The 18651-nt window shown below is 44.9% G+C and overlaps 1 protein-coding gene across 1 annotated transcript in view; it reads right to left on the reverse strand.

The window, feature by feature from the left end:
- Positions 1-2426: 2426 nt before the first annotated feature.
- Positions 2427-18651, reverse strand: part of LOC143280343 (fatty-acid amide hydrolase 1-like) — a 25033-nt gene continuing 8808 nt past the window's right edge. Inside the window, exons 7-17 of the mRNA XM_076584978.1 lie at positions 18476-18651; positions 17533-17573; positions 14440-14564; positions 14156-14281; positions 9855-9940; positions 9038-9134; positions 8140-8183; positions 7074-7113; positions 6155-6266; positions 4949-5097; positions 2427-2578 (exon numbers count right to left, since the gene is read on the reverse strand). The exon at positions 18476-18651 is cut by the window's right edge and continues 31 nt beyond it. Of these exons, the coding sequence (XP_076441093.1) occupies positions 2450-2578; positions 4949-5097; positions 6155-6266; positions 7074-7113; positions 8140-8183; positions 9038-9134; positions 9855-9940; positions 14156-14281; positions 14440-14564; positions 17533-17573; positions 18476-18651 (1125 nt within the window). The 3' untranslated portion in view covers positions 2427-2449. The remainder of the gene's footprint in view (positions 2579-4948; positions 5098-6154; positions 6267-7073; positions 7114-8139; positions 8184-9037; positions 9135-9854; positions 9941-14155; positions 14282-14439; positions 14565-17532; positions 17574-18475) is intronic.

Genomic DNA, 18651 nt, shown 5'->3' on the forward strand with positions numbered 1-18651 from the left:
CGACGGAAGCTTAAGGTTGGGTCATTCAGACACCCACTGGACATCCGAGGGGTCTGTGTAGAGGAGAAGAGAGGACTGGCCGTACTGAGTTAATAAAGTGCATAGCTGCTTCCGTCTTTGTTTACAACTCGAACCACTTGTATCAGTCAACGAAAATTACCGAATTTTTATGCATGTTCAAGATCCCAGTATACATGCCAGTAAACGATGGCTTATGGAAACACGAACATACCCCGAAAACGAAGTCTGGCTGCCTAAATGACAGAGTAGAATTGGTCACAGGCGAAAAAGCGCACTCAGAATATCAGTATTTGATAGAATCTCGATTTTAGTCGGAAGGGTCACACTGTGGCTTAACATCAAGGACATGGGAGTTGAATAACTTCCCATGCATAGCAACAACAACAACAAAACCTATGCGAGGTACTTCCCGTAGTGCACATCGCACCCACGAACACCGTAGAAACTCTCACTTCTAGATGACGTTACCAGAGTACCGTTGTTACAAATACAGGAACTAAACAGCTGCTGTTAAATACATCCACGTCGAACATATTTTTCATAAAGCAGGCACTTAAAAAAAAGCATTAAAATATCAAAGGGTGAATGGGTGTGCAGGTGTAGTTTTTTTTATGTACAGTTTTTTTTTAACGTCACGTGGCATTGTCACAACACACCAGTCAGCCAATGTTCAAAGCACCCCGTGATCAGAAAACGTGGTCATACATTCCAAGCGGTATAATCGAAAAACAAAAAATCTATTGTGTCATTTTCATACCAGCATCTTCCTTTGGCTGTGGAGTTCCAGATCATCATAGTTCTGAGCTTTGAAGAAGCAGTACAGGATGGCACTACCACCGGAGATTAGAAAAGAGAGATAAACCACTCGCGGCAGGCCCCTTCTTACTGTCTATAACAGTGCTGAAGCCGTTTTGGGGCACACACGCAGTGCGGAAGGGTGGGGGTAAATCACCCTCTCCTTCCCCACCTGAAGGCAATTGGTCGGTTCTGACGGTTCAGCTGCAGTAAAGCGAAAGTTAAGTTACGCCTGGGATTTCCCACGTGTAGTAAGATTCGCTGTATACAATGAAAACCGATTCATTTTTGCTTTGGTTTTTAGCACGTTTGCATCTGCTTGAATATAGATAATATAAAAAGAAAATAAAGCAGCTCCCCCCACCACCAACTCCCCCCCCTCCCCCAGTGCAATGTTGCACATGAGAGAGACAGTTATAAATTATTGAACTGCGTTTTCGTAACGCTACTTTTTCTTCACACTTTCTGGTTTACATCACCATTTCTTCAAAAAACAAAAAAAAAAAAAAAACAAAAAAAAAAACAAAAACACCATAAAACACATATTCAGCTCTCTCTTCTAACATCTGTCTATACATACATACATGAATACATATATACATAATTTCATATAGATCTATCAGTATGTAAATCTAAATCTATCTATATGTACATAATCATATATATAATTCATATATATACGAACGCTTCATGTTGCCCGAGCAGACCGTTGTATTGTGCTCTATCTCTCTCTCTAAGTCTCTGTCTCTGTCTCTCTCTCTCAGGAGTTTTACATGGCTGTTAAAAGCATCTACGATTCTGTACTTGTATGTGTTCGTGACAAAGGTATTTATTCAGACTTTTTTCAGTGTCCAAGAGGGGTTAAACAAGGTTGTATGCCAAGCACACAGCTGTTTTCCTTTTTCATCGGTGAATTGGCAGTGGAGTTATCAAAGAAGGGGAGACATGGAATACAAATGATACCTGGCGCAACAGATTTGCTCTTAATGCTATTTGCTGATGATGTTGTTCTCTTGTCTGACACACCCATAGGGTTACAAAATCAGTTAAATGCCCTTAAGCAGGAAACAGACAGACTACAACAAACAGTGAATCTCGATAAGACCAATATTATAGTTTTCCGCAATGGAGGTCATCTTTCGACTCGTGAAAAATGGTGCTGTGGTGATAGGGAAATAAAAGTAACCAATACATATAAATATTTAGGAATGTTATTCACAACAAAATTGAGTTTGACATCTGCGTGGGATGAAGCAAACAGAAAAGGGAAAAAAGGTGAAATCCAAATTATAAAATCACTCAGGAGACTGCGTTCGACTGACGCTTTCCTTTCGTTTGGGCGGGGCAAAGGCAGCTCATGAATAATGAATGCGTGTCGCGGCGCAGGCTGCCTGGCTTCAGCAATTACTGCAAGTGGTTTATCTCTCTTTTCTAATCTCCGCTACCACCCTCTTCTTCTGTTTCTTGTATGCTTGTGAGATATACACATACGTGCTCCCTCCCGTCACTGCATCCCCCCCCCCCCCAAACCACCACCACAAAAAAAAAAAAAAAAAAAAAAAAAAAAAAAATCTCCCCGCTGCCCCGAAAACCCCCACAGAAGACTGGGAACAATCCGCTGCGTGTTGACCAATCACAGATTGCTGTAGCCGACTGCGGTCTCCAGTTCTCTCATCAGACGAAGACACAACTCCTCTTGGAAGGGCAGCGTGACGCACTGAACCGCCACTGGCAAACCCACACTCCGCTCTGTGTCACAGCTCTGTGTGGAAATACACACGCACGCACGCACGCACGCACGCACACACACACACACACACGTGTGCGCGCAAGCACACACACACACACGTATGCACGCACACACACACACACACCGTTAAAAAACGAAGAAAAAAAGAGAACACACACACAGACACGATGATGATAATGATAGCAACAACAATGATAATGATAATCAAGCTACTGTTACTACCTCTACAACAACAGCAACTACTATTACTATTACTAATGAATGAAAGCTCTTTCAGCACAGTACCACAATCTCAGTTGGGGATCACTGTGCTTTACAGTAAGAACTTGGGGATCACTGTGCTTTACAGTAAGAACTATTATACAAAGTTTAGTGACGAAAAGGAATGTAAAAAAAACACAACCCAAACAAACAAAAAAACAACAAAAAAAACAACAAACAAAAAACAAACAACAGCAACAACAAAACCAACAGAGACAGTATCACAGTCTCACATACCACTGGCCCAAATAACAGCAAAAAATAAGTACATCATATTCACCATAGTCTAAATATATTTGTAGATCAACACCTGTTTGCGATCAGAATTGTGAGCCGTGCGCATGTACTTTGTTGCTATCTTCGCCTCCTTTCTGTTTGTTTGGTTGATTTGTTTGAGATATATTTTTGAATGCTTGTTGTGTGGGTTCTGTCTCGCTCTCTTTTCTTTGTCTGTTTGTCCTGCTTGACTGTGTTTATGTGAGGTAATGAAGGGGTGCAATAGCGTTGTTTGTATGAGGTAATGAAGGGGTGCAATAGCGTTTGATTTCGAACTGAGCATCTTGTTTGTATGAGGTGACGTAGGGGTGGAATTGGGTTTGATTTCGAACGGAGCACCTTGTTTGTATGAGGCGATGTAGGGGTGGAATAGGGTTTGATTTCGAACGGAGCACCTTCTTTGTATGAGGCGATGTAGGGGTGGAATGGGGTGTGATTTCGAACGGAGCACTTTGTATAATGCGATGTAGGGGTGGAATAAGGTTTGACTTCGAACGGAGCACCTTGTTTGTATGAGGTGATGTAGGGGTGGAATGGGGTGTGATTTCGAACGGTTGTTTGAGGTGATGTAGGGGTGGAATAGGGTTTGATTTCGAACGGAGCATCTTGTTTGTATGAAGTGACGTAGGGTCGGAATAGGGTGTAATTTCGAACGGAACATTTTGTTTGTTTGAGGTGATGTAGGGGTGGAATAGGGTTTAATTTCGAACGGAGCATCTTGTTTGTATGAGGTGATGTAGGGGTGGAATAGGGTTTGATTTCGAACGGAACATTTTGTTTGTTTGAGGTGATGTAGGGGTGGAATAGGGTTTGACTTTGAACGGAGCACCTTGTTTGTATGAATTGACGTAGGGGTGGAATAGGGTGTGATTTCGAATGGAGCAACTTGATTGTATGAGGTGATGTAGGGGTGGAATAGGGTTTGATTTCGAACGGAGCACCTTGTTTGTTTCAGGTGATATAGGGGTGGAATGGGGTTTGATTTCGAACAGAGCATCTTGTTTGTATGAAGTGACGTAGGGGTGGAATAGGGTTTGATTTTGAACGGAGCACCTTGTTTGTATGAGGTTATGTAGGGGTGGAATAGGGTTTGACTTCGAACGGAGCATCTTGTTTGTATGAGGTGATGTAGGGGTGGAATAGGGTTTGACTTTGAACGGAGCACCTTGTTTGTATGAGGTGACGTAGGGGTGGAATAGGGTTTGATTTCGAACGGAGCACTTTGATTGTTTGAGGTGATGTAGGGGTGGAATAGGGTTTGACTTCGAAGGGAGCACCTTGTTTGTATGAAGTGACGTAGGGTCGGAATAGGGTTTGATTTCGAACGGAGCGCCTTCTTTGTATGAGGCGATGTAGGGGTGGAATTGGGTTTGATTTCGAACGGAGCACCTTGTTTGTATGAGGTTATGTAGGGGTGGAATAGGGTTTGATTTCGAACGGAGCACGTTGTGTGTAGTTGTATGGAGTTGGCATGCTATTCTTTTCGTTTGCCCTTTCATGTGTGGTTTCTTTTGCTCTGTCCTGGGCGTGATGGTCTGTGGAGGGTGGGATAATCGGGAAGAAGGGAACTGGGTTCCTGTGTGTGTGATTTCACTGATCTTTTCCGGAAATCCTTTTTTGTTTTACAGGTTGGTTCTTATGTTTAGAACCTCTTTAGGGCGAGGGCTGGATGTCAAGAAAAGCATATATCGTATTTTTTTCAATTTCTTTTCGTTACTAAAGAATTTTATTGGACACGTGCAAGTACCCCCCATCAATCCCCAGCTTTGCATCCATTCTTCTTGCCGACCCTGCCCTTCCTCTTCCATTTCAGTTCCAAACAAACAGAAATCTCAACCTGTTTACCTCCTTCAGGTATCCCTCGAGGGCACATCTGGCCCGAAAGAGCGCGGGGTTGTTGACGTCAGCCACATCCTGGGCCGTCACCTTGGTGACAGGCACCACCCCGGCCGGGAGATTGACCATATTGTACAAAGCGGACCCAGCAGCTCCCGCTATTAGACATGTTAACAATGATGGTAATCACGACATAGGTGTTTCCTTACCATCACGTTCTTGTAAACTGAATGCCAACAATAATAACAACAAAGATCCCCCTGCCCATCCCCCCCCGGCCCCCCTCGCTCCCTCCCCCCAACGAAAGACAACAATGAAAATAAGAAGAGTTGAGCTGCTAATCAACGAATAAACATCACGATGTCAACAATAACAACAACAAAATTACAACCCAAACTTTAGACAACAATCAAAATAAGAACAGCTGAGCTGCTAATCAAAGATAAATGTAACGATGAAAATAACTATGATTATGTAAGAAAAACCCAACCCCACCTCAAACTAAAGACAACTATCAAAATAACAACGGTTGAGCTGCTTATCAGCGATAAACGTAACAATAAAAAGAACTATAATTACGCAGCGACGATTTATGTTACCACTTCTTCAAGTACTGCGTGTTCATCCATTGTATCGACGAGGACCATTTTCGGTATCTTGGGGATGAAGGTGCTGAGAGAGTTAATGGGTGAGTAGATGGCTGATTGGGTTAATCGGCACATGGGGCGTACTGTGACAGCCAGAGCAGAGAATGAGGAGGCTGGGGGTCACCCTCCTGTGGTTACTTGGCACGAGATTTCCGGGCTTTTTTTTTTGTTGCTTGCTGTGTTGCAGTTTTTCGCATGTGTCTTGGTGCTTTTATGGATAAGTTGCGCCGCCATGCCCAATCCATGTCATTCAATTCTAGGGTGTCCGGGTTGGTTCCAAACACTTTTCCTGATTAACTTTTACTGACTTGAGAATCAGAGTCTCTGAAGCGTTTTCTCTGATCACTGTAGGACCATACCTCTCGTTGAAGGTCAGTATCTTATGTCAGGTTTATAGCCACTTCTGCCGTCAGCTCCCATCAGTGTGTCTCCCAGCATTATCATGCCCCATTACGCACGGTGAGAAGAACGCAAGTTTGTGCCCACGCAGACTTGCATCCCCTTATGTATTTTTTGCATGCGTAAAGCATACACACCGGAAAACATGTGCCTATCTGCCGATACTCACCAGCGAGACAGCCGGTGTGAGCGGTTTTGGGGGCGGGGCAAGGAAACGCCGGACATATGACTGCATCCAGTGCCTGTTTCTTCCACTTCTTCACGAACTTTGCCCTGTAGTCCTGTTCAAATATCACACACACACACACACACACACACACACACACACACACACACACAGAGTTCCTTGTCAATGTTAAAGACAAATAACATGATAATTTGGAAGAGGGTTCCTTAATAGGACTGAGCACCATTGGTCTTCCCAACCCGTATTCCGATACTGCATGTATAGACAAGATCATATGATGAAATGAAAGGTCTTCATAAGAGGTGTCGCTAGTCTTTTCCCTACAGAAATACAGGCCTATGTCAACGAAAAAATAATTGTCCCACGGATGCGTACGATAGGCTTGTCCGACTATGATAATCAGAACAGCAGAAGAGGCTACAACTGCCCTGACTTACATGGGCCAGAATTTAACTATAGTGGAGAGTGTCTTGCCCAGCTTACACCCCCATTCTCTTAGCTGAGTAGGACAGTCGGTGTTGGGATGGTCCCCAATGGCCAGCTAGCCCCAAAGGCTGCAGCACTAAGAGGCAGTGCAATCTTGCCTCCTGGTTTGAGAGTCATAGTCCTTCACAAACGATTAAGCTGTAAATGAATTCCCATTGCAATGGAGAAAGCACTGCTCATACGAAACAAAAACAAAACTTTGATAAAAAGATTAAATCCACGGTGAATGTTGTTTACATGTAATATACATTTGTGCGCACAGTAAAGGTAAATGAACATGAGGTACAGATTATCTCTATATCTATTTATCTGTCTATCTATCTATCTAGCACGGATATACACACACGCACGCACACACACACACAGGCGCGTGCACAAACATACGCACAGGAGAGAGAGACAGATAGAGACTTACCAATATTTCTTGAACTTGGAGAAACCACGAATATGCAGTCCTAAGAGTGGACAAACCAAAGTATGCAGCATAAGATAACTAAACGCAGCTTGATGTGATGTTGAAAAACGACCAGTTATGATAATCTAATTCGGAAATAACAACTTATTTGTTCCGCCCTACAATCACAGTCACAATCATTAATTGAAAAGGTAGTCCACATACGTGAAAGCATGGTGGGATACAGAAAGAGAGAGAGAGAGAGAGATGGGGGATCGGGGGGTGGGTGGGGGTTGGGGGTGATCAGGGAGGAAAAGAGAAAGGGGGACAGAGACAGAAAGAGATATTCGGAATCGGATGATTTATATTATGATTTTTAGTCATGTAGGCCAATGCACATTATGAAGGGATATACGTACAGACATACAAGTGCAAGAGGTGGCACATTCAGCAAAGCAGTTTGAGAGAGAGACAGACAGACAGACCGAATTCAGAAACCTTTTAATGTCAGTAGCTTGACAGCCCTAATGACGTAGGGGTACAATCACAACAACAACGAAAATAGATGCACATTAAGTACACTAAACTGATCTCCATTCTTTGCCGAACATGTTTGAAAGACAATCCAATTTCTCACAATCATCATCGTACGCTTTGCAGTGAAACGAAAAACGTAAGGTTCTCACCCTCCATTAAAAAACAACAACAACAAAACAAACAAAAACAACAACAGCAAACAAACAAACGAAAACAACAACAACAAAAACAAAAAACAAAACAAAACAAAAAAAAACAACAACAAAAACACACACACACACACATCGGACAAGGGGAGAGTATGGATGGGTCAATTTAAAACCAATACTTGTAAGCATGTGGTCCGAGAATTCTCAACCTACACCCGGCCAGACTTATTCCATGTCACTTGTTGGTTACGGCTGTGATATATGTGTGTATATATATATATATATATATATATATATATATATATATATATATATATATATACAGAGAGAGAGAGAGAGGCACATAGAACGATAGACAGTAATAAGAAGGTTTGTTGTGATGAACACACGTACAAACTCACCCATCCTTCTTTAGTTGCGTCAAAAGTTTTCTTTGAGCTGGATCCTGTGGAAATTGAAATATAGAAATTAAAGTAAGCCTATATGTAATGATATATTTCGTAACAATATTAAAAAAATATTTTCTCTGTTATAACCACAATTTAGTCACGCGCATTTTATCTGCATGAAAACTGTGTGAAAAGCCACCCCCACTCCCACTCATTTCCAGTCCGTTCTAATTCATTATTCTCAGGTTTATGATGGCTGGAAGACGATGCGTTATGGTTTTCAAATCTACCCCTTCCTATCTCTGTGGCTGCATTCACCTCTACACTCCATCTCGCTCTCTGCGATTGGCTTCGGATCCGCTTTGTTTACGCATGCCCAGATTCAAACACTCCACTGTTGGCCGCCGTTCTTTCTCTGTCTCTGGACCTTGCATTTTTGAAATGAACTTCCTCTTTCGCTTCCTCAGGTCTTCGCACTCAGCTCTTTCAAGTCTGGCCTTAAAACCCACCTCTTCTCAAAATAGCCTCCGTTCCCTGCCTCTTCTTTGTCTTCAGTTTCTCCAGTTTTAGAGTTATGCATGCATGTGAATGACTGGGTGCAAATGCGCTTTGATTTGTCTCTGCACAAGATTCAGCGCTATATGAATATTATTATTATTATTATTATTATTATTATTCGCACAAGAGTGTTACCGTCCATTTGTTGTTGTTGTTGTTGTTACATTCAGTTTTCTTGACTTTTGTTTTCAATGCTTCAGGTCTGAAGGGTATGAGTGAATGTTTGTGTGTGTGTGTGTGTGTGTGTGTGTGTGTGTGTCTCTCTCTCTCTCTCTCTCTCACACACACACACACACACACACACACACACACACACATACACACTAAAGGATTGGAATCACAAGTTTCTGACCTTGTAGTATATGGCGTAACCGAGAAGAGAAATCACCCATCGAGGCAGCCGCGTCAACAATACCGCTCTCAGTGAGACATCCACGTAGTCGTCTTTTCTGTCATATCACACACACACACACACACACGCACACATGCGCGCGCGCGCGCACGCACAAGCACACGCAGACACACACACACACACACACACACACACGCGCACAAATACATAGGCGCGCCCATGCACATACGCTCGCGCACGCACACATACAATCTTAAAAGTTTGTCTTCTGAAATAGGTGGTTCGTGTGTTAACTGTAATGAAAGCGTGTGAAAAAACAGCGTTAAAATATGTGTATGGATTTTAACGGTAGTAAATTGCATTTATTTTCTGTATACTCTCTCTCTCTCTCTCTCTCTCTCTCTCTCTCTCTCTCTCTCTCACACACACACACATGCAAACGCGCCAACACACACACACGCGCGCGCGCGCGCGAACGCGCTAATACACACACACACACACACACACACATGCACAGGCACAACACACACATTCTCTCTTTCTCTCTTTTTCTCTCTCTAAATCACACACACACACACACACACACAAACAAACAAGCGAACGCGCTAGCGCGCGCGCACACACACACACACACATTCTCTCTCTCTAACACACACACACACACACACACACACACACAACACATTCTCTCTCTCTTTCTCTCTCTAACACACACACACACACACACACACACATTCTCTCTCTTTTTCCCTCTTTCTCTCTTACACACACACACACACACACACACACACGCTGACCAACTAACGATTCTACTAACACCGCGTTTTGCACAGTTCGGCCCTGGTCAGCTCCAATGGTGTTTCCCATCATCGTGTCGTAAGTCGGAGGTTCGAACTCCACCATCTGAAAAAAGTAAACGAAAGAAAAAAAAAAAAGGATGAATAGATTTCAATAAAACAATATTGGTAGGTAGACGTGTTCCCGTTGCATATAAAACCACTTTCCAGCTTTCCAGTTTGCTTTCTTGAATAATTGCCTGTATCCTTAGGTTACATGTTTTCTGGTTACGTAACTGACTATAAATATTTTTTTGTAATAGGTATACTGAATACTTTGCTGTGTCTAAAACTGAGATACTATTTTCTGGTTGCATACCAAAAATGTTTATATTTTCTGCTGATTTTTTTGTTTGTTTGTTTGTTCAGAATAATTGCCTGTTTCCATAAATGATGATTGATATCTGAAAAAAAAAGTCCTGCCCATGAGTTTGGATCAAAATATTAAAATTGAAAAAAACAACAACAAAAAACAAAACAAAAACAAAAAACAAAACAAAAAAACAACAACAAACAAACAAACAACACACACAGCCACAAATTAGACATTTGGGTACTTGTAGCATGCATGCGAAAACATATTTTAAACCTTTTTTTTTGTTTGTTTTCTAAACAGTTGCCCCTGTAGACACGTGTGAAACACAATTTAGGAAAAAGGAATACTACTCTGGATTGGTTTCTCTCTCATCTTTTAGAAAGAAAACAGGCAGTTCCATTTGATGGAGACAACTCTTCCTTTGGATTGTGGTTCACCTCAGAGGGCTGTGCTGAGCCACAAAACGCAACAGCTTCTCTATCGGATCTCACTGACTCATACTCTGTCTCTCATAAAAATTAATAAATAATGTATTCAGGCAAAACGCAGCTTAATTCACTCCGTACGGCCAGTCCTCTCTTCTCCTCTACACAGACCCATCGGATGTCCAGTGGGTGTCTGAATGACCCAACCTTTAGCTTCCGTCGTCAGAATTGTGATATTCTTTGTCAACATTCACCTCTTCAGTATAAGAGCCTTCCGCTTGCAATATTTTGATGATGGTAATTGGGGTGAAACGCTGTTGATGTCGTCTCTTTCGCCGTTCGTATGGAGAGAGTTAACCATTTTAAATCTTCGTCAGACTACAACCGTCTTCTTCAGTCTCTCCAGAATTGTCCCTGAAATAAAGACATGGATGCCATCTCGAACACTCAGTCCGGTTTATATATATCTATATATCGTGCCCAACACTCGGTTTATATCACAGATTGACAAAAGTTTACATTTGGGCCAACAGCAAAGTGAGAGCTGTATTATCAATGGTTTCTCCAGTCAATGGGGACTCATTTACAGCTTAGTCTTTTGTGAAGGATTATGACTCTCAAACTAGGAGGCAAAATTGCACTGGCTCTTAGTGCTGCAGCCTTGTGGGTTAGTTGGCCTTTGGGAACCATCCCAACGCCGACTGTTCTGAAACCCACTTGGCCGAGAGAGTGGGGATGTAACTTGGGCAAGACACTCTCCACTATAATCAAATTCTAGCCCAAATACTCGGAACAGCAGTTGCCTCCTCTGCTGTTCTGATGATCATAGTCGGACACGACTGACTGTCATATATATATATATATTTTTTTTTTCTTTCTTTCTTTTTATCAAACTTTGGAGTAAGGGCGAGAGCAGGATTCGAACCCACACCCTCACGGTCTCTGTGTTCGCAGATGAGTGTCTTAACCATTCTGCCACCTTCCTCTTCAACTGAATGGCGAAAGGTTAATTCAGCACTGCCACTCTCTCAGCTGTCTCTGATGACTCTGCCTTTCTGTTCCGTGCCCTTATTGATTGAAAACACTGTCGTGTGGGTGGATGTGGTTTTTGAGTCTGACTGGTGTTTCAGTTTCAGTTTCAGTAGCTCAAGGAGGCGTCACTGCGTTCGGACAAATCCATATACGCTACACCACATCTGCCAAGCAGATGCCTGACCAGCAGCGTAACCCAACGCGCTTAGTCAGGCCTTGAGGAAAAAAAGAAGTAAATAAATAATAGATAAATACATAAAAAAAGAACTACACACATACATGGCCTGGCTTCGCTGACGAAGATCTAGGAAGGGCGTTGTCCACGTCTGATGCAGGCACGCTCATGGCTGACAAGGCCAATGCGGGAAAAGCAGAGTCGGCCGCAGCGGTTGCAAGGGAAAGTCTGGTCTGGGTTCGCGGCTGCAGCGTCGTGGTTCTTCCTCCTTCTGCGTTTGTCCTCAAGGCTGGCCCTGCGGTTGTTTTCGAAGGAGGAGACAGCTTGGTGGATGGTGCGTCGCCAGGTCTCTCGATCAGCGGCTACTGCGGACCACTGGCGATGGTCAATGTGACAGGCACCGAGAGCTTTCTTCAAGGAGTCTTTGTATCTCTTCTTGGGTGCTCCTCTGTCACGGTGGCCAGTGGACAGTTCGCCATACAGCGCGATCTTGGGCAGGCGGTGGTCCTCCATCCTGGACACGTGCCCTGCCCAACGTAGCTGGGTCTTTAGCAGCACTGCCTCGATGCTGATAGTCTTTGCCTGCTCCAGGACCTCGACATTTGTGATGTAGTCACTCCAGTGGATGCCGAGGATGGTGCGAAGGCAGCGCTGGTGGAAGCGATCAAGCAGTCGTATGTGGTGCCGGTAGGTGACCCAGGTTTCGGAGCCATACAACAAGGTGGGCAGTACAACAGCTTTGTACACGCTGATCTTTGTGTCTTTCTTCAGGTGTTTGTTGTTCCACACTCTCTTGTACAGCCTGCCGAATGCGCTGTTTGCCTTTGCAAGTCTGTTGTCGATCTCCTTGTCGATCTTGGCGTCAGACGAGATGGTGCAGCCTAGGTAGCTGAACTGGTGGACCGACTTCAGCTCTGTCTCACCGATGTTGATGTGAGGAGCGTGGAATTCTTCCTGTGGGGCAGGCTGGTGGAGAACTTCCGTCTTTTTCAGACTGACTTCTAGGCCGAAGAGCTGCGCAGCCTCTGCGAAGCTTCAGTTTCAGTTTCACTTTCTCAAGGAGGCGTCACTGCGTTCGGACAAATCCATACACGCTACACCACATCCTGCAGATGCCTGACCAGCAGCATAACCCAACGCGCTTAGTCAGGCCTTGAGTGCATGCTTACATATTTGTGTACCTATGAAAGTGGATTTCATTTTACGTAATTTCGCCAGAGGACAACACTCTCGTTGCCATGGGTTCTTTTTCAGTGCGCCAAGTGCGTGCTGCACACGGGACCTCGGTTTATCGTCTCATCCGAAAGACTAGACGCTCAGTTTGATTTTCCAGTCAAACTTAGGAGAAAGGGCGAGAGCGGGATTCGAACCCACACCCTCACGGACTCTCTGTATTGGCAGCTGAGCGTCTTAACCATTCTGCCACCTTCCTCCCTAAGCAGGACGTTATACGCTGCAGGGCCGCTTCTGTATGGGCGACAAGGGCAGCATCGTCGGCAAACAGAAGCTCTCTGATGAGTTGCTCCAGTGTCTTGGAGTAAATACTACTACTAATAATATGTATAAGGCGCAAAAACTTGATGAAGTCAACTATAAGCGTAACCCAACGCGCTTAGTCAGGCCTTGAGGAAAAAAAAGAAGTAAATAAATAATAGATAAATACATAAAAAAGAACTACTACTAATAATAATATGTATAAGGCGCAAAAATTTGGTGAAGTCAACTATAAGCGTACAAAAAAAAAAAAAAAAAAAAAAAAAGAAGAAGAAAAAAGATTCATACAAGTGCGTCATTCCTGGTGTTCAGGATTCAATGTACTTCTGACAGTCGGCCTGTATCAGAGACTGCTGGGCCAACAGCAAGGAGGATCAGTTAAAAAACAACAACAAAGTTTGGCTAGGCTCCGTCGCTCAGCTTTCACCAGAGATTGACATAACTTTACAGCTGGGCCAACAGCAAAGGGAGAGCTGTATGATCAATGCTTTCTGCACGACGATGGGAATTCATTTTTTTGATGTGCAGTCTTTCGTGAAACAATTTGACTCTCAAAAACTTTAAGGCAAAAATGTACTGGCTCTTAGAGCTGTATCCTTGTGGGAGGGAGGGTGTGGGGGGTGGGGTGGGGGGCTGTGTGTGTGTGTGTGTGCGCGCGCGTGTGTGTGAGTAGGGGATGGGGGTACTGGCATTTTGGGGACATCCGAACATCGACCGTCTAAAAGCCTTCTTATCCGACAGTCTGGGGATGATAGCCCAGATAGTCGCGACAGCAGCTGCCTTCTCTGCTGTTCTCGTGGTCTTAGTCGGACACGACTGACCCAGTCTCATACTACTGACCGTATGTCCAAGGGCTTCAAGCGCCGCCTTGGCCTCCCTGACCGCTCGCGACACCACAGGGACAGGCGGAAGGTAACCGATACACGTGTAGTATCCAATCCTCAGCCTGTGACTGCTGGTCAGCAGCTGAAACAGTGGGAAGATGTACTGTGCTGTGTTGGGGCAAGACACACACACACACACACACACACAAACCATACACACACACACACACACACACACAACACACATACACACACACTCACTCATCACACACACACACACAGACACAAACACACACACACCTGTTCCTGGAAGGGCAGAGGGGGCAGGGCAGGGTCCAGTTCCCACATGTCAGGGGAGGCCATCACTCTGGTCATCACCACCAGACTGTCCACGTCCCGGGCCATGGGGCCCACCACGCCTGAAACTGTCCACACCATCACCATCACACCCACACCATCCCCATCACCGTCACCATCACCATCACACCCACACCATCACTACCACACCATCACTATCACCCCAACACCATCACCATCATCACCCCAACACCATCACCATCATACCCACACCTTCACCATCACCCCAACACCATCACCATCACACCCACACCATCCATACCCACACCATCACCATCACGCCCACACCATCACCATCACACCATCACCATCATACCCACACCATCACCATCACACCCACACCATCACCATCACGCCCACACCATCACATCCACACCATCACCATCACCCCCACACCATCACCATCACACCATCACTATCACCCCAACACCATCACCATCACCCCCACACCATCACCATCACACCCACACCGTCACCATCACACCCACACCATCACCATCACCCCAACACCATTACTATCACGCCCACACCATTACCATCACACCCACACCATCACCATCATACCCACACCATCACCCTCACACCATCACCATAACCCCACACCCTCACCCTCACACCCTCACCATCACACCATCACTATCACCCCAACATCATCACCATCACACACACACCATCACCCCACACCATCACTATCACCCTCACACCATCACCATCACTCCCACACCATCACCATCACTCCCACACCATCACCATCACACCATCACTATCACCCCAACACCATCACCATCCCCCCACACCTTCACCATCACACCCACACCATCACTATCACCCCAACACCATTACCATCACACCCACACCATCACCATCATACCCACACCATCACCATCATACCCACACCATCACCATCACCCCAACACCATCACCATCACACCCACACCATCACCATCACACCCACACCATCACTATCCATACCCACACCATCACCATCACACCCACACCATCACTATCCATTCCCACACCATCACCATCACACCCACACCATCACTATCCATACCCACACCATCACCATCACCATCACACCCACACCATTACTCTCCATACCCACACCATTGCCATTACACCCACACCATCACCATCATACCCACACCATCACCATCACACCCACACCATCTCCATCATACCCACACCATCCCCATCACCATCATACCCACACCATCACCATCATACCCACACCATCACCATCACCCCAACACCATCACCATCACCCCAACACCATCACCATCATACCCACACCATCACCCCAACACCATCACCATCATACCCACACCATCACCATCATACCCACATCATCACCATCATCCCAACACCATCACCATCATACCCACACCATCACCATCATACCCACATCATCACCATCATCCCAACACCATCACCATCATCCCAACACCATCACCATCATACCCACACCATCACCCCAACACCATCACCATCATACCCACACCATCACCATCATACCCACATCATCACCATCATCCCAACACCATCACCATCATACCCACACCATTACCATCACCATCACCATCACACCATCACCATCACCCCCCACCATCACCATCACAGCCACACGATCACCATCACCATCATAACCATCACCATCATACCCACACCATTACCATCACCATCATACCCACACCATCACCATCACCCCAACACCATCACCATCATACCCACACCATCACCATCACCAACACCATCACCATCATACCCACACATTCACCATCATACCCACACCATTACCATCACCATCATACCCACACCATCACCATCACCCCAACACCATTACCATCACAGCCACACCATCAAACCCACACCATCGCCATCACACCCACACCATCACACCCACACCATCACCATCATACCCACATCATCACCATCACCCCAACACCATCACCATCATACCCACACCATCACCATCACAGCCACACTATCACCATCATACCCACACCGTCACCATCATACCCACACCATCACCATCACCATCATACCCACACCATCACCATTATACCCACACCATCACACCCACACCATCACCCCCACACCATCACCATCACACCCACACCATCACCATCACTCCCACACCATCACCATCATACCCACATCATCACCATCACCCCCACACCATCACCATCACCCTGGTCATCACCATCACACCCACACCATCACCATCACACCATCAACATCACACCATCACCATCACACCCACACCATCACACCATCACCATCACACCCACACCATCACTATCACACCATCACACCCGCCATCATACCCACACCATCACAGCCACACCATCACCATCACACCCACACCATCACACCCACACCATCACACCATCACCATCACACCATCACCATCACCCCCACACCATCACCATCACACCCACATCATCACCATCACACCATCACCCCCACACCATCACACCATCACCATCACACCCACACCAGCATCACCCCCACACCATCACCATCACACCATCACCATCACACCCACACCATTATCTCCCCCACACCTTCACCCCCACACCATCAGCATCACACCATCACCATCACACCATCACCATTACACCCACACCATCACCATCACACCATCACCGTCACACCCACACAATTACACCCACATCAGCATCACACCCACACCATCACCATCACACCCACACCATCACCATCACTCCCACACCATTATCTCTCCCACACCTTCACCCCCACACCATCACCATCAACATCACCCCTTCCCCCCCCCACACACACACCTTCACCCCCATACCATCACCATCAATATCACCTACCATGCCAAATACTCATTCTGGCATTTACTAAGTCAAAACATGTAACCTAAACATCTAACAATATAAAAACTGATTCACGTTAAGAATAATAAAAGGAACAAGAAGAACAGCAAAAACAACGCTGAGGATGACGATAACGATGATAATGATTATGACGATGATGATGATGATGATAATGAAACAAATGGCATACTTATCATCTTTCCTTTGCTCACGGAATATATCCCAGATTGGCTGAAAATGACATAAATGCTAAATCATTAAAATGGAGGAGAAAACCCCATATCGAAAACTGAATGTTAATTCAAGAAACCATCATGAATTCAACAAAATAAAGTGTTTCGAAGCAACTGAACAGACACAACCCTAAAGTTCTACAATGGCGTACACAACCAGCATGAGCTTATTTCATAAATATTGTGACTACATCTATACGCATTATTATTATTATTATTATTATTATTATTATTTTGTTATTGTTGTTGTCATCATCATCATCATCATCATCATCATCATTATTATTATTATTATCATCATTGGTGTATTATGATGATGATGATGATGATGATGATGATGATGATGATGATGATGATGATGATGATGATTGTTGTTGTTGTTGTTGTTGTTGTTGTCGTCGTCATCGTCGTCGTCGTCGCCGTCATCATCACCATCATCATCATCATTATTATTATTAGTTATTGGTGTTATTATCATTATCATTATCATTATTATTATTATTAATATCATCATCATCATTATTATTATTATCAGTAGCAGTAGTAGTAGCAGTATCATCATCATCATCATTATTGTTGTTGTTGTTATGATTATGATGATTGTTGTAGTTGTTATTATTATTATTGTTGTTGTTGTTGTTGTTGTTGTTAATGATGTTCTTGTCGTCGTCGTCCTCCTCCTCCTCACCACCACCACCATCATCATCATAACCATAAATATTACATCGTTGAAAAAAAGAAAAAAAAAAAGAAAAAAAAAAGAAGAAGCAGAAGATTAACATCATATCAAAAACCAGTTGCTAACTAACACAATCATCGTAACCAGAGACTAAGAACAGTCCCAGGTCCAGTTTCCAGCGCACAGTACTCACCCACTCACTCACTCACTCACCCACTCACCTGAACCTGCCCAGGGTGGGCTTGAGAGCGCAGGCCCCACAGAAGGCAGCAGGGATGCGCACGCTGCCTCCGACATCGGTGCCCAAGCCGAGGATGGAGGCCCCCCCTCCAAGAATGGCCCCCTCCCCTCCAGAAGACCCCCCCGGGCCACGGGAAGTGTTGTGAGGGTTGAGCGT

Source organism: Babylonia areolata, chromosome 3, assembly GCF_041734735.1.
Source record: "Babylonia areolata isolate BAREFJ2019XMU chromosome 3, ASM4173473v1, whole genome shotgun sequence".
In the NCBI taxonomy this organism is placed as follows: domain Eukaryota; kingdom Metazoa; phylum Mollusca; class Gastropoda; order Neogastropoda; family Buccinidae; genus Babylonia; species Babylonia areolata.